Source organism: Typopeltis vanoorti, chromosome 14, assembly GCF_054136105.1.
Source record: "Typopeltis vanoorti isolate ZY-2024b chromosome 14, IOZ_Tvanoo_1.0, whole genome shotgun sequence".
NCBI lineage: Eukaryota > Metazoa > Arthropoda > Arachnida > Uropygi > Thelyphonidae > Typopeltis > Typopeltis vanoorti.
In genome coordinates this window covers 22,479,947-22,504,466 of record NC_143562.1, presented here as the reverse complement: position 1 = coordinate 22,504,466, position 24,520 = coordinate 22,479,947, and the positions used below count along the sequence as shown (strand labels likewise).

The following is a 24,520-nucleotide window of genomic DNA, read 5'->3' as shown; positions in this document are numbered from 1 at the left end:
TACTCTCCTCTTTTGGAGACCAGAAGTGGCTTGCAAAATTGCATGTTTGGTTACTAGAGCAGAATTTCTGGATTATCTAACTATTTGCTCATCCAGTTCTAATGTTCCACTCGCGAAAGGATTCATATAATATACTGTATATATATGTGTGTGTGTGTGTGTGTGTGTGTGTGTGTGTGTGTGTGTGTGTGTGTGTGTGTGTGTGTGTGTGTTTACGCAGTTGAAAGTCTGTGAGATAGGGCATTCCGAGTGTGCACCTTTGAAGAAAACAGGGGTTATGAAAAGTATTTTTTTAAAATATAACCCACATGTGAAATGTTGCAAAAACTATAGCATAACAGTACTATTTGTGATCAAATGCCAAAGGAGAGATGGGTTGGAATTACGGCCGAATAAACGGAGGCAATGTATTATGTCCATTATTTGTGTGTGTGTGTGTGTGTGTGTGTGTGTGTGTGTGTGTGTGTGTGTGTGTGTGTGTGTGTGTGTGTGTGTGTTCTGGCTGTTTTTATCTTTTTTTTTCGGAATGAAAAATCCGATGTTCTGCAGGCAAACGCTGCCACTTTAGGTAAAGAAGCCCGTTGATGTTCTTTGAACAGTTGCAGATTTAGTTCTTGAGGAAGATTGAATCTCTTCTAGAATGCGATGAACCTTTATAAGGAATTTTCATCTGGAGATGAGTTAGCCGGTCTCATACGGGGGTGAAGGATTTTTTTCATCCCACAAAACAGGGAAACCTGCTAGAATATACGTAATTAACTCATATAAATTATTATTTCATAGTTATTTCGATCGTAATTCTGAACAAGAATAAAACATTAACATTAAGGTTCACTAAGTTGCTTTCACCCACTGGGAATGCAAACGAGATTAGTGTTTACGGTATTGGTTATGAATGAGCTTGCAACTTGGAACATTTGAGCGCTACAAGATCTGTCAAGTGAAGAACAGGAATGCAGCGTATGTCATCAGAAAGAAATGTGGGTAAGATTTGAGGTTAGAGATTACCAAATTATTCTAGCAATGGTGGGGAAATCTGGAGGAGAAACCATCATGACACGTAGTAAATGACCAAAGTGGAAACTGTCTGACTAACAAGAGTGAAAGGCAGTTCATTAGATGGTATTTTGGTAGATAGGCTAGTATGTCAGGCGCTATAAAATGCCCTAGAAATGTCAAGACCACATCAGTTTTTTCAGACCTTTCTATTACTTGTGTGCACAGGTGAACAGATCTTAGCTAAGGCATCAGTTATGCATCAAGAGTGGCGAATCCTAAGAGCCCTGGTCATCGATTGGTGGGTCTCCAAATAGAGTTAACTGTCGATGGGCTTTATTATTTTCATGAGAACTGAGATGAGGGCAGGGCTTGTAAAGACGATATAGGATGGGTGTTAATTATGAAACCCAAACTTTGATCATTGGGGAGATACTGGCGGGACCAAAAGTCTTGTTGGTACGCAAATGCTAGAGATTCTTCTAATGCCTTTCTGACGAAAGCAAAGGTATTCAGCGGACTTTATTTATTATAATGGGAAGTAATTTATCGTGATTGTCTGTACACGAGTTGGACGGAAAGAATAATGCCAAGAGGCATTATTCTTTCCGTTCGGCCTTATCTTTGGGTGAGGTCACTAGAGGCATGGAAGAGCAGAAGTTGTGCCCAGCACCCTTAACGAGTGACATGGCGCGACTGTCAGTTGAGTGAGGTAAGTTTTTGTAGATGTCAGAAAGGTGACCTCATATACCTAAGCGGGGCTATCACGATTCTCACGGAGGAAACGTACTGTATTTTTTGTTTGGAATTTTGAGATTTTTTTTTTCTTAATTTTTTTTTTTTTACTACAACAGAAATTTGTTGATATGAATGTTCATGATTTTTCTGCATAGTCTCCTCGTAGGTCAACATACTTCTAACGACACTGCAATGCTCTGATTCCATTCACAAATAGAATAATTATGATTCATAATTATTTGCAAAAAAAATAAAAAAAGAGAAGTTTTTAGTTACCATTCTTCAAGCTGGAGAGAGAGAGAAAGAGAGCAACTTTGATGAACGAACAGTTTCATTCTCGATTTCTTATTTTTCTGGATTAAATTCATTTAATTTATTCACGATAGAATAATTGCTACAATATGAAGGTCAGGCAAACTACATTTCCTTAAGGTTCAACTTATTATTCTGCTTCGATTTTTAAAATCGGTCTAGTGTACGTTTGCCTTCCAATTGCATAAAAGATTTCCATCTTTAACGTTATTCATTTTATTCATAACCTGGTACATCTGTACCACATTCCACGAAAACGTCTTGTTTCCAACAACTGAGGCCTAAAACTCTCCATTTTGCATCATAAGGCGTACCCTCACTTCCAATAGCATAGTGGGAAATAAAGGAAATCGTCCCCTCCCCTTTTCTCTCTCTCTTCATAATATTAGTGAATGCTGTTATTTAGGATCTTTACCATGAAAAAATATTTATAAAATATACAATTAAAATGGATACTAATAATGACAGTATGCGATCTGTGTACCAACAATAGTCCTTGGGTTTTTATTTATTTATTTATTAATTCATAATAAGTTGAACCTTAAGGAAATGTAGTTTGCCTGACCTTCATATTGTAGCAATTATTCTATCGTGAATAAATTAAATGAATTTAATCCAGAAAAATAAGAAATCGAGAATGAAAACTGTTCGTTCATCAAACTTGCTCTCTTTCTCTCTCTCTCCAGCTTGAAGAATGGTAACTAAAAACTTCTCTTTTTTTATTTTTTTGCAAATAATTATGAATCATAATTATTCTATTTGTGAATGGAATCAGAGCATTGCAGTGTCGTTAGAAGTATGTTGACCTACGAGGAGACTATGCAGAAAAATCATGAACATTTTATTCATAACCTGGTACATCTGTACCACATTCCACGAAAACGTCTTGTTTCCAACAACTGCGGCCTAAAACTCTTCATTTTGCATCATAAGGCGTACCCTCACTTCCAATAGCATAGTGGGAAATAAAGGAAATCGTCCCCTCCCCTTTTCTCTCTCTCTTCATAATATTAGTGAATGCTGTTATTTATGATCTTTACCATGAAAAAATATTTATAAAATATACAATTAAAATGGATACTAATAATGACAGTATGCGATCTGTGTACCAACAATAGCCCTTGGGTTTTTATTTATTTATTTATTAATTCATTTTTTGGTGTTTCCCATAACTCCTCTAGTAATACCTAGTGAACTGTACGCTAATTTTAGTGGAGATCAGATCACCGGTTTGGAAGATTCTAGTACAAAAGTTGGATGAACTTTATCAATGACACGTTGTCATAACTTTATCAAGTTTCATTTAGATATATTTCTGTGATCGAATATCAGTTTAAAATGCATATATGCTGCGTTTTTAGGTTTTTAGGATATCGATGTATTATTCAGAACATTTCTGGAGGTTGGGTTAATACCTTTTGGGCCTCAGCACAAACGTTTGATGCGGTTATGAAATTCCTTATAACGTTTTTCAATGACTGAGCATATGAAGAGTGAATGAAAAGTTCGTAGTTTATAAAGGACTACACTGAAATGAATGTTCATGATTTTTCTGCATAGTCTCCTCATAGGTCAACATACTTCTAACGACACTGCAATGCTCTGATTCCATTCACAAAGAAGTTGGTGTCTTGCATTAAAAAACTTCCCTCGCAAGATATCAAGCATAATGGGTATTGGAAATTTTTTTTTTTTTGAATTTTAATATTTGGACGAAATGGTCGATTTCTACTAATAGAGCAAGATCAGAGGAATATGTGAATGTTCGATAAACTTTAAAGCCACAGTCACGCACTGCAACTATCCTCCTCTCATCTCCTGCATGTTAACTAGAATGTGATTGGCTCTTTCTTGTGAGACGTCCGTAACACTGGCGGTGTACTTAGTGGTCATTGATGATCTATTCGATGTCATTAAATCATGAACTTTGTCGACTTTCTTAACTTTAGAATTTGATGGATTGCTGGAAGGAGGATCGTCTTGAAGAGAGTCGTGGCCGTAGCAGAATTCGACTGCCCATTTTACTGTTACATAGAATGACACATCCTTTTCGGGCTGTACCATGCCTTCGGCATTAAGTTCTTTTTTCTTCTGCAGACATTGAATGATTTTGGGGCTTCGCTTAGTTACTTTCGAATTCTGGAAAAAAATTACGAAGAAGAAAAATAAAAATAGTTAACATGCTCACAAAAGAAAAACATTGCTTTTGTGAGCAATGTGAATGATGTGAAAATAAATAACAGCATAATGTAAATATCGTCCTCGCGGTTAGCCTAGTGGCTGTGCGCTTCGCAACCATATGTCTGGGGAAGGAGTGTCCTAGGTTTGTTTCCCGTCGGTGACGTGAGGAGCTGAAGGATCTTCCTCAGCCATAGCCAAGTTAGCCGGTCTTGGGTGTGGACAGTAGGGTTTTTTCCTCAGTTTATCCTGGGGGTTTTCATCCCGCGAAGCAGGCAAACCGGCCTTGAGAACTCGACATTACAGGATATAGGATACATCGGGGCGTAGGACTGACCACCTTATCCTGTGAACAGTTTGAGGTCCGTTGGTTAGTAAACCCTCGACACCGCAAGGTTAAAAAGGGTTAAAAGATATGTAAATATCGGCTGTAAGTGAATAAATGACTTGTCGAAGATTGTAAATTTAGCAAAGACGATATTTACTGGAGTTGAATCAGATTTACAGTAGATAGTACACTCTCAACCTCTAAAAGATGTTGGTTGGCTGTGTAGTCTTATGGTAACTCTACCCTAATGGTAGATTGTAAGAAGATAGATCTTAAGAGTTCGATTCTAGTCGCCCTCTAGAGGAACTTTTTTTTCAGCTGGTTTTCTCAGTTAGTCGATTTTTGGCACTGGCAAGTAGGATAAAAGATTTCCATATAATTATTAAAAAGGCATTAGAAGATTTATTTATTTATTTATTAACTAAGATGTGGTGATTAGAGACAGTCAAGAAAAAGGGAATGTAGTTATTAATGAATTGAGTCACCTCTAGCCTTTAAACCTGCTCTATATAGCATGTAGACCAGTTTCTTCTGTAAACCATTTTTCAACTCTTTAGTCGAAAAATCGTTTCAGTTCATTCATTCAGGTGAATTCCGGATTACTTCTAGCAGCATCTCCTGCTCGAGAGAGGTTGAGGGCTGGCTACTTAAAACTATTCAGGTCAGAGGAGGATCATGTTGTCAAAATCGATTATTGGCACAGGCAAGTAGGTAAAAGGGTTCCCTATAAATAATAACTGACATATACTGACGCTTGTCATGCTTTCTAACCTGTTCTTGGACCCTTTTCGAATGGATAGTTACTGTCACAGTGGAAGATTCCAGCATTCTGTGGGACTGTTTCTACCTTAGAATATACTTGATTGATGAGCCATAGGTATTATTCAGACATTGCGTATGAATTATTACAAGACCAGATCTAATGAAATAGACAATTTGAACCTTATCGGCAATGCAAGTTGGATCCATCTAAATCCTCTTGCAGTCATCTCCAAGCTATGGCTCTGCTATCATTGCACGGATTTGTAGGAATTTTGATTCGTAACAAGCAAGTTTCTGCAACTGGCCATGAGTAAAAAAAAAAAAAAAAAAAAAAAAAAAAAAAAAAAAACCTGCTTCTGATATCACTATGAGACGCCTATTTGTGCATTTGGAGTTCTGGATTCATTGTTCTCGTTGAAATGGCTTCTCTTTTTTTTTTTTGTTTTGCAGAAACAGTTCCAGTAAAAAGTCTGCGCTTCCTATCATTTATAGGAATATTCGTATCGTATGTATCGTTCTGTCAGTTCCTGCTTGCAGGTTCAGCAATTATTACCAAGCGACCACCACAGGAGGTATTCTCTTCTGTGGCACATCTACTAAGGTCGCCGTTGCATTATGATGTCCCGATGAGAATGCCTCTCGGATGAGATATCGAGGCATTAGTAATATAGCACTATATCTTTTCATGAAGTTTGTGTTATGTTACACGCAGTGGTGAGCTATGGAAATTTTAACAAAGGGCTCGCATCGTCGAGCAAAAAAAAAAGCTGCATTTCACACAAAAACTTTTATTAATACAGCTTGTGTACAAATGCCAATCAAAAAGTATGAAGGGACAACCTGTAAAGGCATTTTTAACCAATATTTCATGATTTAAACATGAAATATTTGCACACAATCATGTGTGCTAATTTATCTTACATAAGAAAAACATTTTTTACTATCAAAATATAATAAGAATAAAATCTTTTGTAATCGCACATATGAAATAGTCTCCGCATTTTTTATAAACAAACTAAATTTCTTTTGTTTGCGATAGAAGTTTTATAAATAATAAATAAATATTATCTAAACACAATAATATTGAAGTACATTATATTTCTCTTTGTTTTTATACTTCAAGTGATAATCAACGGTACCAATCATGGGGCATTATTTTATAGTCCTATTTATTTATATGCGATTACCAAAAGTGAATTCTTATTTTTATATGGTACTAACAGTAACTATAATATTTTATTTAATAAAATCACTTTGTTAGGTTACCGTATGAGTTTGTCGCTTAATATATTTCAAAAAGTTTTTTTTTTGTTTTTTTTTTGAAAAATTAAAAAAGTAAACAATAGGAACAAGGGGCTCTCAAATTTGAGAAAATTTAACAAAGGGCTCGGGCGAGCCCCTTATAACTCACTACTGGTTACACGGATGGTTTTGTTTTCTGTCGGCACGTCTATGCTCAGGATGATGCATATTATGGAAATTATCTGGTTAGGACACATTAATTTTTTTAATATGAATCCCACCTACGAAAGGTCGTAATCCGTCGGACAAGAGTCAGATAAACCTTGATCTAGTGAGAAATTACTCGTATTGAATTTTTAAGATACTTCAGATTTCTGGTAAGCTATGGGAGATGATAGCCTTACACAGGGTGATGGAATTCATCTACCAAACTGACATATAATGACATATATTGTTGGTTGGAAAGCAGATACCATCTACTCGGTCAACCTGTTTATTTCGAAGATTAGCTGTAATGCATCTTAATCCTACTATTGATTAAATGAATAAATAATATGATAGATTTGGAAAATATTTTCTTAACTGGAATAAAGCTATTTGCTTTTCGTTTTTAAATTGAGTACACTTGAAGAACTAGTTATTTAATCTGTACGCAAGCTCATTTTATTTCAATTAATATACGTGAATTTGTTACTATGTGAAACAAACCTAGAATAAAAAAATAAATAAATAAATATCTAGTTATGAAACTTTTCATAATAAGAATTTTGAATTCTGTTAGGCTCGAGTGGCAGAATGCCATTGCAATTTCTTTTGGTTATTAAACTTTTGTGCCAGCTGGCATCAAATCTTATATTTCAAGATCTGAGTTGTTGCAGTGAAAATGCTATCATCGAAATGTTTTCTCACCCCTCAATTTTTAAGACGGTTTTGAAGCAACTGGATATTTTGAAATTGAGCAATGTGTATTGCTCAACTTCAACATTGTCTTTCCTCCGTAGCTCAACAGAGCTATGGAGGAAAGACAATGACTGGGAGAACAGTGAGTCTTGTTACAAGGTTAAGAGCAATTATGCTGTGCGTGATTTGAACTCTGCTTCATACATCGACAAAATGCTTGCAGTGAAAAAAGAAAAGAAAAAAGAGGAATGCCATTGGAGTTGCATCACGTGCTTAATGGGTACGTAAATGTTGTGACCTTCGTAAAAAGACGTCTTCTATCAGTTGGCTTTGTGTGATGAAATAGGGCGCTTTCTGAAATGTCTCTAGGACGTGAAGTGAGGTGGCTCTCGTGGGAAGAGGTTTCGAATTGTGAGCCCTGAAGGTCTCAGTATTAACTGAACGAAAGGCCGTTCTCTATCTGATTTCGAAAAGGAGTGCATGACTTTCATTCTAAGAAAAGTGAAGGGATATTCCCCTCAGTTCTCTTCCACTATATATATATATATATATATATATATATATATATTTTTTTTTTTTTTTTTTTTTTGATGGGGAATATTTTCATTTTTCTCCCCCTGAAGTGACTTCATCGTTATGAGCAAGGCTCTGAATTATTGGGATACCATTATAGAAGAAGCAACGAGCCACATCCCCAAACACCCCTCAAATTGTCGGCTATCTATCATGGTCCATCTTCTTTGTCTTTGAGGCTCGTTAAGCAGGCAGTCTTACCGCATTGTCCCATCTTGTTAGTGCTGTAAATGGCCTGGAAACCATCAAAGAACATCCCCGGTCCCAATTATTGCTTTTCCTTCCTCTTCGTATTGTAGACACAGCTACAGACCGATGCATGTAGGGTCGGTGGCACGAGCAAAAGAAGATCACGTGATTAAGGTAGTAGTGCCGAGAAAGCACTGCAGTTTCAATATGTGACAATCCTAGCTTCGTTCGAATAAATGGCGAAGCTCAAAGATTGGAGAGTAACACGGAGTTTTGAGAGTGATCTACTACAAAACTGAACGACCGCATGAGAGAGAGAGAGAGAGAGAGAGCGGAATAACAAGAAGAAACTGAAGAGAGAAATAGTTTATTATATGCAGTATTATTTTTATTGTCCCCTTTCCTTTTTTTTTTACCTACATAAGGAAAAGAAAGAGTCCGGGTTAATAAAAACTATACCGTTTAAGAATAGTAATTTTATTTATTTTTATTTATTATTATTTTTTTTTTGCCAGCATGATTCCTTAGTATTTTTGCTGTTCTATAGTTAATGTCTGTCCAGTTTTAAAACAATCAACTTCAAACAACAGTTGACTTTGCCCAGCCCAATTCCAGCCATGGTTTATAACAAGACGGACAGTGACCCACTTTGATGAAATTCTTTCTTGTGGACTTATAATACGTCACTCTCACGGAAGTTGTCTGACCAATCAGGAATTAACTGATCCACTAGGAATAGTGGCGATTATAAATTTTTAATACGGCGTGTTCTTGGCCATCTATTCGTATTACACTGTCGGAGTCACTTTTGTGAGCTTATAGACAAGTCATTAATATTTCTCAGAAGGACACCGTGAATCGTAAACGATAATGGAACAGTTATTAGCTAGCTACTCGACGAATTTAACCTTGCTTTCAGCAGCGTCGTATTGCCTCGCGTAGTATGTTGCTAATATACTACCAGCAACATGTTTTCCTAATTTTAGCATATTGGGATAACAGTATTGTTTTTATCAATCTCGATTGAGTTTTCGACTTTTATAACGTGTCTCTGAACCACTTATTGTTCTTTGTTAATCGCATCGATAAAGATATATCGAAAGATGCAGCTTTTGGTTAGCTGAATTTTATCAGTTCGATCGTAAATCAATACACCTCACCCACAGTAGGTCGTCGAACCTTGAAACGTTAACGATAAGCTATAAGTCTATATTTATCTTTGCATTTCTGCAGCAGAATGCAGTAATAACTATATTTAAACACCTGATTTATGTGTTACCTGCCCTTTTTATGACGGCGATTCGTGAGTAATACCCAACGCCTTGTGTGTTCGTGTTGACGCTTCTCCAAGTATTTCCCTCCTCTTTCTTTACGAGACTGTACCATCAGAACAGATAAGAAACCACGAAAAACATTTAAATCTAATTCTGCAATATTTCTATTGACAACGTATAATTAAGCCGTATTTATACGTAGATAATACTCCAGATGATCAGGAAAATATTCTTGAAAAATACTCTCATATTGAGTTATCTTTTGTGCAAGTCATTGTAATTTACAAAGCAATATTTTGAATACATTGAAAGCAGTTTTAGATCAAAACAGGACCTTAAATAATAGTAAGCCGTAAAATTCTAAAGCGAAAATCACTCAAACGTGCAGTTAATTGTGATATTGCGATACTGTGTAATTTTTAAAAAAATAATATATATATATATATATATATATATATATATATATATATATATATATTATTTAAAAGTTCTTTTATAAGTTCTACCATTTCACCTATACATACTTAAGTGTGAAGTTCAGAGAACTGATCTCTTATTTTCCCAATGGGTGTATGCTCAGGGCGTTAATTGTTAAGCATCGACAAGTTCGTTCTCCACCTGCCGTGACAGGAGAGTGTTACCTATAGCACGAAAGGAAGTAAAAGAATGGATATGTAGGTGGACAGGGAGGTAAGCAACTGATCACGAGGGGCGAAGCCATGGGTGTTTTGGAGTACGACTTAATTATTTGTCTTTCCTGATTATAGTTTTTCGGTTAAAGAGCCGTGAGTCATTATTTGACTTATAACGAATCTCATTAGAAAAACGACTTTTTTTTTTTTTCTTTCTTTCTTTCCCACACGTCATGTCACCCACTCATGCGCAATAGGTTGTTATACATCTTCGCGCGGATGTGTAACAGGGGAGTAGCTTCAATTTACACGTCCGGATGCTCATTTAAATTTGCATTCACTAACTTGTTTCCTTTTATTTTTGAACACTCTACTCCCGTCCCTATGTTTATACAGAACTTTATTTGCTTATAAATTCGTTTGAATAATTAGCGAATTTTATATGTCAAATGCAATAAATGCATACCACGTTTAATTCCGTTATCCGAAGTAACGGAATTTGTGGTTCGAAATGACGGAAATTAATAAAATCGAAATGATGTTTCTTTTTTTTTCCTTTTTATCATAAATAACAAAGAACTAGACCGATATCATTTACAAATGACGAATATTTGGTATTTCGTTTTTATGACTAACTTACATCCATGTTATGATGAATTTTATCTCTTTGTATACGGTAATGATTTTGATACCTGCCATCAGCAACCGAGGCGATGTTTCGTCTCACTTATACAAAAGACATGATTGTGATTCAAGGTTATGGTAGCTAACTGACATGTGCATTATTGATGGGGCTCAAAGTTACTCAGATAATTTGATATCCCACCGTTTTACAGACTAAACAACTGCTGCGTCCATTATGTTATGACTGCCATAGTGTTCATAAGGGCCAATTATAAAATATTCAAAGAAGTTCGTTCGTGTTCTTAAATTAAGAGGTCTAAAAGTTGGTGAGGACTAACCGTGTTACGTACGGAGCGGTATTTTGGAATCTGGTGTAACAGGATCCGTGCGATATGGAAACTGTGACGATGATAAATTACTGCGATTTCAAATAAAAACAAAAATAAACTCACAGTTTTTGTTTTTCCCGGCTGCCGCGCGGCGTCACTGTTGTCTCGATGCTCCTCTGCTGTCTGCGCAGCCAGTCGAGACAGGTATCTTTCATACTGGGCAAGACGCTCCAGCTGTAAGTAAAAAAACAAACAAAAAAAACAATAGTTATAAAATTGGCATTAACATATGATTTGCAAGAAATTTTTGAGAACTAGTATTTTTTTAAATATTAGTTTCATATATAACTTTTATTTTCTACAGAGGGCGCTTGTATCGACTGCCCATTCATTAAAGCAGAACAAGGATAACCATCACTTAGTAATAACAGAAATTAGGTGCATATATATTACGTGTGTCAATACGCCCACCATCTTTGTAGGGATCACGTGAATGACCGAACATTTTGACCAAGAGTGGCAGGGGTCCCAAAACTATGCGGAATCAATTAGAGAAAAGGAAAGTCAAGTCACGCTATGCTGTAGCCTCAATTTAGGTCAAGGGACTGTTCCGCGTATGGAGAAATTGCACACATAAGTAACAGGCTTTGTTTAGCGATTCCCTCCCTTCCCCATATCTACCCTTAAAACTACGTAATGTTAGCTTCGTGACTGCCATTAGCACGAGGAATTTTCTGTAAGTAACGTCATTCATTGATTTGACAAAATGGGATAAACGGAAAAATTTCCTCATCCATTGTGTGTGTGAAAATGGATACGGCAAACTCTGATGATACGAATCTCCTTATTCTCATCTATTTATATTTATATTGTCGGAACATATCACGTAATAGTAATATTGCCTCTGTAGGCTTGTATATATTATAGATACTTCTTTTACAAACTTATTGTATATGAATATATACAAGAGCCTCCGTAGCTCAGTCAGTACTATAGACGAAGGCCTTTGGTCAGGAAAGACCTGGGTTCGATTCCGTCAGTGACGTGAGGAACCTTTATCTGGTCTCTTTGGAGTAAAGGTGAGTTAGCCGGTCTCATAAGGAGGTAGGGGTTTTTTCACACGGAAACTCGGGTTTTTCATCCCCAAGAACAGGCAAACCGACTCATGAACACACGCATCTACAGACATAGGACACACCGGGAGACATAGGTCTAACCACTTTATCCCAATATGGTAGCGGATAAATGTACACAAATCCTCGACACCGCACAGCAAGGTAAAAGAGGAGGGAAGGAATAATAAGAAGAAGATATACAAATTTTACAAACTTCAAGGTTGAATATAAATATATACAAACTTAAACAATCGTCTCTCTTTATCTGTCACTTTTTATGCACAGTATATGTCTGATTGTAATAAACCTGTTTTCGGCTGTGCTAGTTCTTTTTTTTTCTCTCTTCTTCAGTTTTTTCCCCTTCTGCTGTGTACACTTCCCCCCCCCCTCTCTCTCACACACACACACACACACACACACACACACACACACACACACACACACACACACACACACACACACACACACACACACACACACACACACACACACACACACACACACACACATTCTCTTTAATCCCTCCCCTCTTTTCTCGTGGTTTTTTTTGTTTCTTTCTTCCAACTCTTTATCCATTACCATTGCTTCTTTCTTCTTTCTTTTTTCGATTCTCTCACCCACCGATTACTTTCTCTTTACTTCCTCAAAAGACTAAGTTGCATTCTTTTTGTCTGTTTTTTTTTGTAATCAATATAACAAATCGATGAATAAATTTCAAATTTAGGATTTGAGATTTTTATTAACATTTGTGGAAAAATCTTGTGTTTGATTTGAATCGGATCATCTTTAGTGATCAAATTCATGGATTTCATGCTGCTGTCGCCGAGATGAACTTAAACTCATTTAGACAGTAATCGCACATATCGCTCATTTGTGCAATAGTGGCACAACTCAAAATTCTTAATTTTTGAGTTAATATCAACCTAATCCCCTAAGAGTTAATTATATTAGGTTGTTAGTGAATAATAAGAATTAAGAGTTAAAACTAACCGTAATCTCCTAATCATTTGATGTGGATCCTTCTAATAGCCCAGCTTAAATAATTTTAGTGTTTAATCCCATTGGGGTGTTCAGGGAGCACTACCCATAATTATTCCCCCCCCCCCCCAACATAAATGACACCTAATTTTAAAAAGGATTTTTGTGATTTCGACAATGTTCTGCGCATATGTTGCGCTCACAAAAAAAGAAGGGGGGGGTGGCTCTCACACAGTTGACAAAATGTATAAAATAATATGTTTTCCCATTGCTCATGTTGCAGTGCAGCTAGTGCCCGTGTATCAAACGAAAGGGCTTTTTCATGTACTTTTCAAAAATATGTAAACATATTTCACTTAGAAATTCTTTTATATTAGCCCTGGCATCTTCCCCATAGCATAGAAGGAAACCTATATTCAATCATTAAAAAAATAATAATAATAATAAAATAGTGGAAATGAGAAGTTTAATAAAATAATAGAGAAGTTTGAAAACACTCTTGTAGTTGTTCTAGACATTTTCAGGTCATTAAATTAATTGGGTTTGGCACAGAGGTTTACTTATAAACTAACATCTAATCGTCTACCTAGAATCGTCTTTTATAATTGAGTATTCATTTCTCATTGACCATCGTGTGTCGTGATGAACCACTTTCTTTCTTTAGGTTTTTCTACCAATGCAGCAGTGCTCCAAGGCTCTGTTCTATGCATAAACAATACTCTTTCACTGATCTCAAATTATATCCATAGTTTTGCCGATGATAGTGCATTCCATTCTTCTTCATTTGAACAAATCTTGTAGTGCTCGCTCATTCCAAGCTTCATCATCCTCCATAACAACTAATTTCCGTGGCATTCCGCAGTGATGTGAGAACAATCTTGTGAACGTCAATGCTACCAAAACTCCTATTTCTTCCAAGAAACACCTCCTTTTACTTTGGCAATGTTAAGATCACTTACTTTGGTAATACTCGGATACTCAGGAAAGATCTAATTTACTTTCGTATGTAACTTATACCTCTAGCCTTTTCTGATAATGCATCACATCTGCTGATTTTATAGTTTTTGCTAGTTTTGCTAGCAATATATATATATATATATATATTATAAATAAACTTGCAAATATACTGCTAACATTTGTGGATGCATGGTATTTTGTTGGGTACGTTCATGTTGGCATGATCTCGTGTACGCCAAAACTGGATAGTTGAAGCAAACAGAATATTATTGTGAAAAGAGAGGAAGAGTGAATCATGATCTTTCTTCAATGAAATGAGACGGAATAACAGTTTGGTGGAATTAAAACTCACCAAATTATTCACATCCCACTTGGGACTAGCAAGGTGGTGTTTAAGGTATTGGTTATAAAGGATCTTGAAGTCTGAATCACGATCACCTGAGTGCTACAAAGTCTTGAGAATCAAAAAAGAGGAATGGAGAGAGTATTATCATCATCAAAGCCATGAATAGGATTGGATGTCACAGACAGACAGAGAGAGAGAGAGCATTGATGTATAGGAGGAAGAGTGCATGTGAAAGCACCGCGCCCTGGGATACAACCAGCCTTGATTGAAAAATCGGATGAAAGGAAGCCACCCGCTACGACCGCAGTGAACTACCGGAGAGGAAGCTGACGATCTACTCGTGAAGGGTAGGGAGAATGCTATAAGAAGGTAGCTTGATAAGAAGACCGCGATCCAGACTCGATCGTATGCCTTGAAAATATCAAGAGCAACTACTTGAGTTCTTCAAACTTTTCCATAGCCTGTGTCCTTTAAAGGTAAGTGAAGTGCGCTGGGTGATCTGCTGTAGAGCGAGTATAGCAGAATCCATATGGGATATCACTAAGTGATTGATGAGTTCCCAAGTAGTGCAGTACTTGATTGTTGATGACCATTTATGTTATTTTTGAGGGTATTGAAGTCGGCAATAGGACGATAATTTGATGGTTGACATATCTTCCTTTTTTGGGAATAGGCTGGATAAAAGCTTGCTTTCAAGCTGTTGGATAGATGCCAGATTAGTAGGACAGCTTGTAAAGGCGATACAAGATGTGTTAGTTCTGGCACACATGATATTAGTACAATTGAAGAGATAGTATGTGACCGAGGGATTTATTGCTGTCAAGGGAATAAAGTATTTAGAGTATTTTGATGCGCTTCTGACAGAAGATCAATGGAGGCATACTGTAGATGATTTGTGGAATAGTAGCAGCAGGAGATTTACCCTGGTGTTCTGAACAACAGCCGGAAGAGAGGACTGATGCCAAGAGGTCTGCGTTATCTTTAGGAAATGTTACCATTGTTCCATCAAGACGAAAGAGAGAAGTGGAAACATAGTAAGGCAGAAGTTTTGTCTAGTGACTTAGGACTAGAAGGATCAACTTCCATTTGAGTAGGAGGCAAGCTTAGTACATTCGGCCCTTACAGTCTGCATTAGATTTGTTGATAAAAAAAATTTTTTTGAATCCCCCTTTAAAAATTGGAAATTTGAAAAGTAGGCTCAATTTGAGAAATGAAATGGAAAATAAAAGAATTCTTTATGAATCACCAGATGTGAAAACGAGTTAGTAAAAATATAATGATATTATTAAATGAAAAATTATGTTTATGTAGCAGATGAATTTCATTGCCGATATGTGACTGCCGCCCTACTTACTGGAGGACCTGAAGTGGCTTGAAAAAGATGGCCTGTAGAGCAGAATTTCAAAATTGCCTAATCCTTAACCTTGGTACTAATGCACTATAGGTTTACAACCTTCAGTGGGTGGGATTCACAAAAAATAAACTGTTTATAGTATGTAATATGGACGCCTCTCCTGTTATACATATTGCTAATATGGGTTCCAGATGTAACTGTTGTAACAATGAACGATCTCGCTCTTTTCGCTTTTTAAAGTTCATAATTTTTGTGTTTCTCAAAACTGTAAATAATGTCTCTTTCTAAGAAATCCATACATTATGCGATTAAATTACAGCGCAAACAAGCTGTAATTAAAAAAAACAGATCTGTAGAGTAACCAGCAAATTTTATTTCGGGAATTTTAATCATTCCTTGCTCTCGAACTTTACGGCCATCCTCAGTAGAACCAAGAAGATTTAGTATTCTCTTAAGTATTTACGACGGGAGTGGCGCATGTTGAACTTCGTCATCTATAATCATAGCAAGCAGGAACATTCAGATGATCCTACAAGAGGAGTCATATAACTTCCAGAGAGTAAACAGCACGCTAAATGGCCCAGACACGAAACGAAGTTACAAAGTACGAAATATCTTCTCGAAGCGTAGCTTTCTACACGTGTTGACTATCTCTGTAAACAATGTACGAATGTAGTGTTGAAATAATGGATCGTAATGAAGAAACCCGGTCGCGATTCAGATCGTAAATGACGAGCCTTTCTGGAATGTGTTCAGTTCTCGGCACACAACTCCCTTTACTTTAGAAAGGGGTGGATTGGGTGGTGTCGTAGAAATGCCAAGTGTATCATCTCTCAAGGAATCCACACTTGATGAACTCTAACCTTCACCTCACAAGGGGTTGTAAGGGATGGTCGTTCACCCTTGTTATATCCCTTATTCACCATCTTCCTCCCCCCCGTACCGCTCCTTCCCTCCTTTCGTGATGACGTTGCGTCTGCACCTACTTATCAACACACCCACCTCCCAGGGAGTGCACAGAGAGAGCGGGGCGGGGCATCAGGGACAGGGAGACATACCTCTCCAATTAGACCTCTCTGTTGGACTCAGGGCAACACTATCCTCCCCCCCCCGTACTCTCTTCTGCATGCCATCGGTAAGTGGCAAGAAAATTTAAACATTGTGTTATTGCTTGAGTTTCATGGTGTCTGTTGGCAACTGAAAGGGATTTTGAAAAATGTTTGTCTTGTGTTCTACGCAATATTTCTGTGGTTGCTAACATATCTGACTATCTGACTAACTGTTTGCTTATAGTGATTTACAGTGGCAAAAGTTTTTCAATTGGTGTAGCGTCAGAATAAGTCATGGCATGACGCTAATGGTATTCGATTTTTAGCATTCCCTACATTCTTTCCTTGAGGATATCACAGTTGGGATTGCTTATATACGAATCGCCTTGTAATTTAACCAGTTTCAAGTTTTTTTCCCTTCTTTCTTTCTTTTTTTTTTCATGCCATAATGTTTAGCAGAGTACGTTCGCTCAACTGACAGACAAAATTCATAAGCACGAATTTAACGTACTTAACAGATGCCACCTGGTGGCATTTCGCCAAACTAATTTTCACATGACAGACCTTTTGTTCTCTTTGTACCATTTGTTCATTGTATTATGCCAGAATTGGATTATTTAAGATCAAGGCAAATTATTTATTTTCTAAGATATAATTTACATGATCCACACGCCTATTTACATTTTTTTTGTTTATTTTCTGTATTTTTCTATACTTTCTTATTTCACTCCTACTGTCCTACTTTTTAAATTATTATTCCGGGCTCAGACTTAATATGCACAGAAATAAAAAAAAAATAAACAATTTAAATAAAATAAAAAAAGTTAAAATTGCTTTCGTGGAATTAGTACTGTATTAGCTCTCTTTTTTTTTTCAGAAAAATAGTTCTCATAATCAGAAAAAAGGGTATTATTCTGAAAATATGAATAGAATATAATAAGACTACTCTATATTTATTATTTTCATAAAACTAATAACGAGGTATACGGATACAATTTTTTTTACTTCATCTGAAACAATACCGCAAATTCTCGAATTAGGAATCTACTCTCTCTCTCTCTCTCTCTCTCTCTCTCTCTTTCTCCCCCCCCCCCACACAGGATACAATTATTATCACTCTATCCTTTCCCCTCGACTTTATATGAGATGGCAATGATAATTTAGCATTAAAAAGCCACTCAAAGTATATATTTTTTTGATCATAAATATAAATACATACTGAAAAAAAAAATCCTACGACCTTAGGCCAAAGAAATCTCAGTCATCAGTTTTTCTTCCGGATTTTTGTAGTATTTTTTGAGATCTAATTTGATCAGCCTCCCCCCCCTTTTTTTTTGCCTGAAACACTTCTTTTTGCTAGCCTTTCATATTTTATCTCCATATATATATATATATATATATATATATATTAGGATAACCAAGTTATTTTATAAACTTGGTTATTTTAACTCCTAATCCCAAGTATGCAAACAATTAAGTTTGTGCCTGAAAAAAAGTTCAAGTCTAAAGATGATACAACACCAGGGCAACTCATTGTAAAGGTGGGTAAAGCTCTGATCACTATTCTTAGTATTTTCCCATAATGTAAAGTACATCTCGCTAGAAGATGTATACTGCAATGCATTATGTTTGGGGTCACTACCCAGAAACCTTTGAAACCTTTTTTGAGGTTTCAAAGGTTTTTTGAAACCAGAAACCTTTGAGGTTGAAACCGGTGGAACCGGTTTCAACCTTTTTTGAGGTCTCCTCAGTGAGTAGCTAGACCCTAAATACCAAGGTTATAGTAATACGGAGCTTTATCAACTTATCAAATACTAAGAATAGTGATCAGAACTTTACCCACCTTTACAATGAGTTGCCCTGGTGTTGTATCATCTTTAGACTTGAACTTTGTTTCAGGCGCAAACTTAATTGTTTGCATAATTGGGATTAGGAGTTAAAATAACCAAGTTTATAAAATAACTTGGTTATTTTATAAACTTGGTTATTTTATATATATATATATATATATATATATATATATATGAAACTACTTTTTCATATATTTCCTGAAACTGGAACAAAGAATTCTTTTCCCTCTCAAAACAGGCTACCTTGAAGGAGTATGCATGCAGTTGACTTAATACCTCATGGCATCATAGCTTTGATTTTCTTGGTGTAATTCTAAATAACAACAGCAATAATTATATCGTTCAATTAATTTCACATGAGAAACAAATTAGGAAATGTACATACAACGTAACTGTAAGCGCGTTTGCAGTACTAAGGTATGTTACTTAATAACTATTACTTAATAAACAAACAAAAGGAAAGAAGATAACTGCAAGATAACATTCACCAGGAGCGACAATTCTAAAGAAGAAAAAAATATGACAAAGATGAATCTATCTTTTGACATTATTACGCATATCAATAGTTTGCAGTTGTCCGAAATCAAGAAAGGACTGACTCGTGTGAAAATTTATAGTTTATTACTTTTTCCATTCAGGGATTTTATATTTGTGTGTGTGTGTGTGTGTGTGTGTGTGTGTGTGTGTGTGTGTGTGTGTGTGTGTGTGTGTGTGTGTGTGTGTGTGTGTGTGTGTGTGTGTGTGTGTGTGTGTGTGTGTGTGTGTGTGTGTGTGTGTGTGTGTGTGTGTGTGTGTGTGTGTCACGCCTAACACGAAAGGTTGGCGTGCATTAGTAGTGGGTAGGCAAATGGTTAAATACTCCAAAAATCCTCTCCTAGAGATCTTTTCAAGTCACTTCAGGTCTCCAGTAAGCGGAATGGTAAATCTCATACCGGCCATGAAAATCATCTGTGCCATTAATAGACATCCATGCTACTTTGGGACTAAATCCCACCCTATTGGTTGGAGAGTGGAGACGCTGTTCCACTCGGCCAACCAAGCCTGGTTGATAATACGAGAAATATGACAGATGCAAGAGAGTCAACTAAAAAGAAATTAAAAACTTCAAAGATTTAGAACAGCGACCATCTGATCATCTAAGAAATCTCGATGGGCTATCACTGGCAAGTGTCTTATTTTACATAAACGTATTTAATGCTAGGATGGATGGGGTGGGGTGGGGGGATTAATCTTATCTACATGTTTGAGAAATACCCAAGAATACATTCTCTGGCCAGTGTGAAAGAAAAAAAAAAGTTAAAAAAAAAAACGAAGTTTCCTGAAAGAAAATTCATCGACCACTTCTCATACAATACTGGCTAACTCATCCTCACCTGCAAATAACAAAATAACTTATACAGGGTTCCTTCCGTTCTCTTAGAGAGATCCAACTAGGTCTTTCGATCACATAGCATCGTAAGCACAAACATCTACAGAGATTCTAACGGTATAGTCGATTCAACATATTTATACTGGCTTTTAAGAATTTATCATTTATTGTTATACATTTTTAAATGACTTTAATTTAAATGTTTTTTTTTAATCTGCTTTAATTTTCCTTAAGGTACATACTTTCTAAATTAAGATAAGGTAATGATTACAAACTTTTCTGGAAAAAAAAATGTATTAAATAACATTCAAATGCCTATGTTGCCTTATAGTAATGCTTATATTTCCATACCTGGCCGGTTCGCAAATTTAAGTAGATTTTTTTCTTCCCTTCCAGAACTTAAGAAAAATCACAAAACCCTTGAACTTCCACTATTTCAAATAGTAATACCAGTTCGCGTTTAGAAACACAAGATGGAGGCAGCTGTCTTAAAAATATAAATTTATATTTTTAATTTATTGTATATTAAAAATATAAATATAAATTAAGTAAGTTAAATATATGAGATTGAATTAATATGAAGAAATTGATTTGAAAATAGAACACACACACACACACACAAATTTCCTTCATCTTCTTCCGCCCTAAGTTTATACACATTTAAACAGCTTAAGGATGTTAAGATGCACGTTCTCTCTCTCTCTCTCTCTCTTAATTATTTTCTTAATAGGATATAGGCGAATAATAAAAGAAAGATACGTTTCATCCATTCTAAATAGAGTTGGGTGCAATGCACGGTTAAGTAACTCAATAAAATGTACTGCGTAAATTAGTATTTTCTCCCTTGCCAAGGCCTGATTTGTTTTAGACAATGCGTAAGCACGCTCACCTTTGGAAATCTAGCATTACATGAATATGAAATTAAGTCTTGCTTTAACTGGACATCTTGGACGGTAACCTGATTTATTACACGGGTATTAATCTTTTATTGCTTTACTAGGTGGCTGATCTTTTTACCTAATGAATTAGAACAATATTTTGTATTTTATGCTTGGTGTGCGCGCGTGTGCGTGTGTGTGTGTGTGTGTGTGTGTGTGTGTGTGTGTGTGTGTGTGTGTGTGTGTGTGTGTGTGTGTGTGTGTGTGTGTGTGTGTGTGTGTGTGTGTGTGTGTGTGCGTGCGTGCGTGCGTGTATAATTGAGTGAATGAGCCTCTTCAAAGTCTTTTTCTTTGTCTTTGAAAATGCCAATAATTTTCTTTTTCTGTTTACCTAACCCTCAAGGGATACTCATCTGTGGTAATAGTGTGTATTGTACTATGGGTTTCAACTTTTCTTAGGTGGAACTGCTCTATATATAGAATAATCACATTACAAACTGCTCAAATACACATACACACTGAGACAAATTTCCAAAGACAATGCATTGACGATATGTTTTCTTGTATTACTTTTTTTTATTGCTTTGTTTTAGGCACATTCAATTGCCATGAAAATGAAAACGGAAACAAAAAAAGCAATCCTACGCTTACAAAGACTAAGCATCTTTGTTATAGAGGAAACTAGTGGATATCTGAGCATACTGCACAATTATTTTATTACCGAAAGCCAGGATTGGTATGATAAGTAACCGTGGAAAAGGCAAGAGCCAAGCCCAACAAAGTTTCCTTAGTTGGTCCAATTCGTCTTTAATATTTGACTTCCCGCCTTATTGTGATCCTTAATTGAATATCGCAATCAACTGGTTGCTGTGATTTCTTTCCTCTAGTGTTTAGAATTTAGACTTCTTGGTAGTTACTTTCATGCTCTTTCTCTTAGTGTTTTTGCTCTAAAAAGCAGATTATTTATTTATTATTATTTTTTTTATTTTTGGTAATCGTGTTTACTTTCGAAACATTGTAAGAATGAAAATCTTGGATTAGCCGGCGATCGCAACCGTTCTCACTATTGTAACATTTTCTGGATATGCATTTTATTGTAATGTGAGATTTTGGTTTTTCTTGTTTCTGGTGAAGGGATTTTATCATTCAAGTTTATTTGCATTTATAATATTAAACTATGTGATTCCGAGAAACCAATTATGATTTCCATGAATAATTGCTTTCTTTCTATTTCTCCCCTTTCATAACGAGAAAAAAAGTAAATTTGCCCACAAACAAGGCCTTTCACGATGTTTACATACACGGTAAAAATGGCAGTCAGTTTGTTAGAGTATACTGTCGCCTTGTTTTTCGAGAAGGACAAACATGTTCTTTGCAGCCTCCCGTTAACACATGTCGTAGGGGATTTGCTGATGTAGAAGGGGATTCGCTGAAGCAGAAATATTTAAAGACGGCCACTTGCACTTCAGAGAGTCCGTTGCTGTCTCATTAAGAAGAACTGAGTTGTTGTGTATCATGTTTGGGCACAAGAGAGGCCCATTATCATCCAGGAACTCGCGAAAAAGGTTCTTTCAATGAGATAATGTGTATGTCTGTATTTGTTTATCTCTGTTTAACGAAAATTCCCAGAAATAGTTAGCAACCACAGATGTTTCTTTCTAACAAGCATTTCGACGAAATCTACTGAGTTTCAAATGACTTATCTGAGATAATCAAACAACATTTCTGTCATTGTATGTGATTTCAGTTTGCCTCTAGAAAAAGCTTATGGAAAAAAAGAAGAAAAAAAAAAAGACAACCTTTGGCTGTTTCAGCAACGATGCTAGAAGATCAACATATCTTCATTTTATGCAGCTGAGTGTGTGTGTGTGTGTGTGTGTGTGTGTGTGTGTGTGTGTGTGTGTGTGTGTGTGTGTGTGTGTGTGTGTGTGTGTGTGTGTGTGTGTGTGTGTGTGTGTGTGTGTGTGTGTGTGCGTGCGTGCGCGCGCGCGCTACTCTTTATTTCTGTAATTCCTAAGCTCTGAGTCCTATATCCGTTCATTTAACCAGAGCGTCACGTGACTTCAGAAAATGACTCTGCACTTCGAATGTATATCGCTTTCGTTAATAGCACATGTTTAGTCCGGACCCCCATATTTAAGATGGATGCTGAGCGAAATCCTGGAATGACAGCTGAAACATTTGCTATAACAGGTTTCTGTCTTTCTGCTTTTCATTATCTGTCAACTGTTCATTGCTAAGTGAAGTCAGAATATATGTGTGCCTTTCGTATTGCTTTCTTTCTATCCGTGAAACCTGTCGCTTAATTTAGTGAATTTCTTTTTGTTCAGAAGGCAGTTGTCCGAAACATTCACCAGATGTATTTTATTTTTCGACATTTTTTCTTTATCAGCAAAGATTGTCGTTTATGTATTTCATTCGAGCAGTCATTAAAAGATCATTTCCTTTAATTTTATCTGAGTAAATAAGAAAATTATGACAAAACTTATATTCGTGCTGTTTATTGAAGGAGATTCGAACATTAGTTCTTCATTAATTTAATTTTTATTTTATTTTATTTATTTTATTTTTTTGTAGGGTAAGTATTGATCTTGTAAGATCGATTGACTGTGCGCAACAGCATAAAAAGGAATAGTTTTAAATATTATTTCTCTTCGTGAAATTGTGAGCTTCTTATTCTCTTCCTCCTTGTAAATAAAATTAAAGGTTGCAAAGTCTTACATGATGAGAGTAAATTATCTTAAGAAGAGATTTCCATGTCTCCAACTTTCCTTAATATATAAAAAAAGTTCGAATATAATTAAACTTGGGACTTTTTTTTAATTTAATTGAAAATGCGAAAACAAAAGCTGTACTAAAGCAAATCATACAACAAGTAAATGAAGGTGTGCGTGTTAGGTAATCTGGAAACGCTGCTCTAAGAGACCCACGGAGTTTTTTTTTTTTTTTTTTCTCTTCAAGCCACTTTAGGCTTCCACTCAGCAGGACAGTGGTCTCACACGGAGCGATGAAATTCATTCACAGATATCTCTGTCACACTGGGATTCGAACCTAAACCCTGTTGTGCTGGAGAGTGGAGACGCTATTTGTTCGGCCAACCAGTTCCAGCTGGTTAGCACTCCATTCTAACAGAAACGAAACTGAATAATAATAATAGTAATAATAAAAAACACTTAAATTTTTAAGAATGAAACTAATTGCTCAACAGAAAAATGCACTTAAGAAAAATTACAATTGACACACTTTAAATCAGAGGCGTAGCTACAGGGGGGGGGGGGGGGGCGATCCGCCCCGGGAGGCACTTTGAACGTTTTTGAACTTTTATAGTTAATTCTAAAATATTTGGAAATGAGTTCTCGAGACTGTATTTTAGAATTAACTATAAAAGTTCAAAAACTACTGCGAATATTCCTCACAATTGCTGCAAGTGTTGCTAGTTGTGAGAGGAGTTTTTCTAAATTAAAATTGATTAAGAATTACCTACATTACTATGAAATAGACTTCACCAATGTCATCGACGATTTTGCTAACAGAAAAGCAAGGAAAA

General features: G+C 36.1%; 1 protein-coding gene across 2 annotated transcripts in view; it reads right to left on the bottom strand.

The window, feature by feature from the left end:
* Nucleotides 1-24,520, bottom strand: part of LOC150099291 (uncharacterized) — a 181,142-nt gene that overhangs the window by 81,826 nt on the left and 74,796 nt on the right. For both annotated transcript variants that reach the window (XM_090403549.1, XM_090403550.1), the window contains exon 2: nucleotides 11,201-11,311. In XM_090403549.1, coding sequence (XP_090259675.1) covers nucleotides 11,201-11,311 — 111 coding nt within the window. The remainder of the gene's footprint in view (nucleotides 1-11,200; nucleotides 11,312-24,520) is intronic.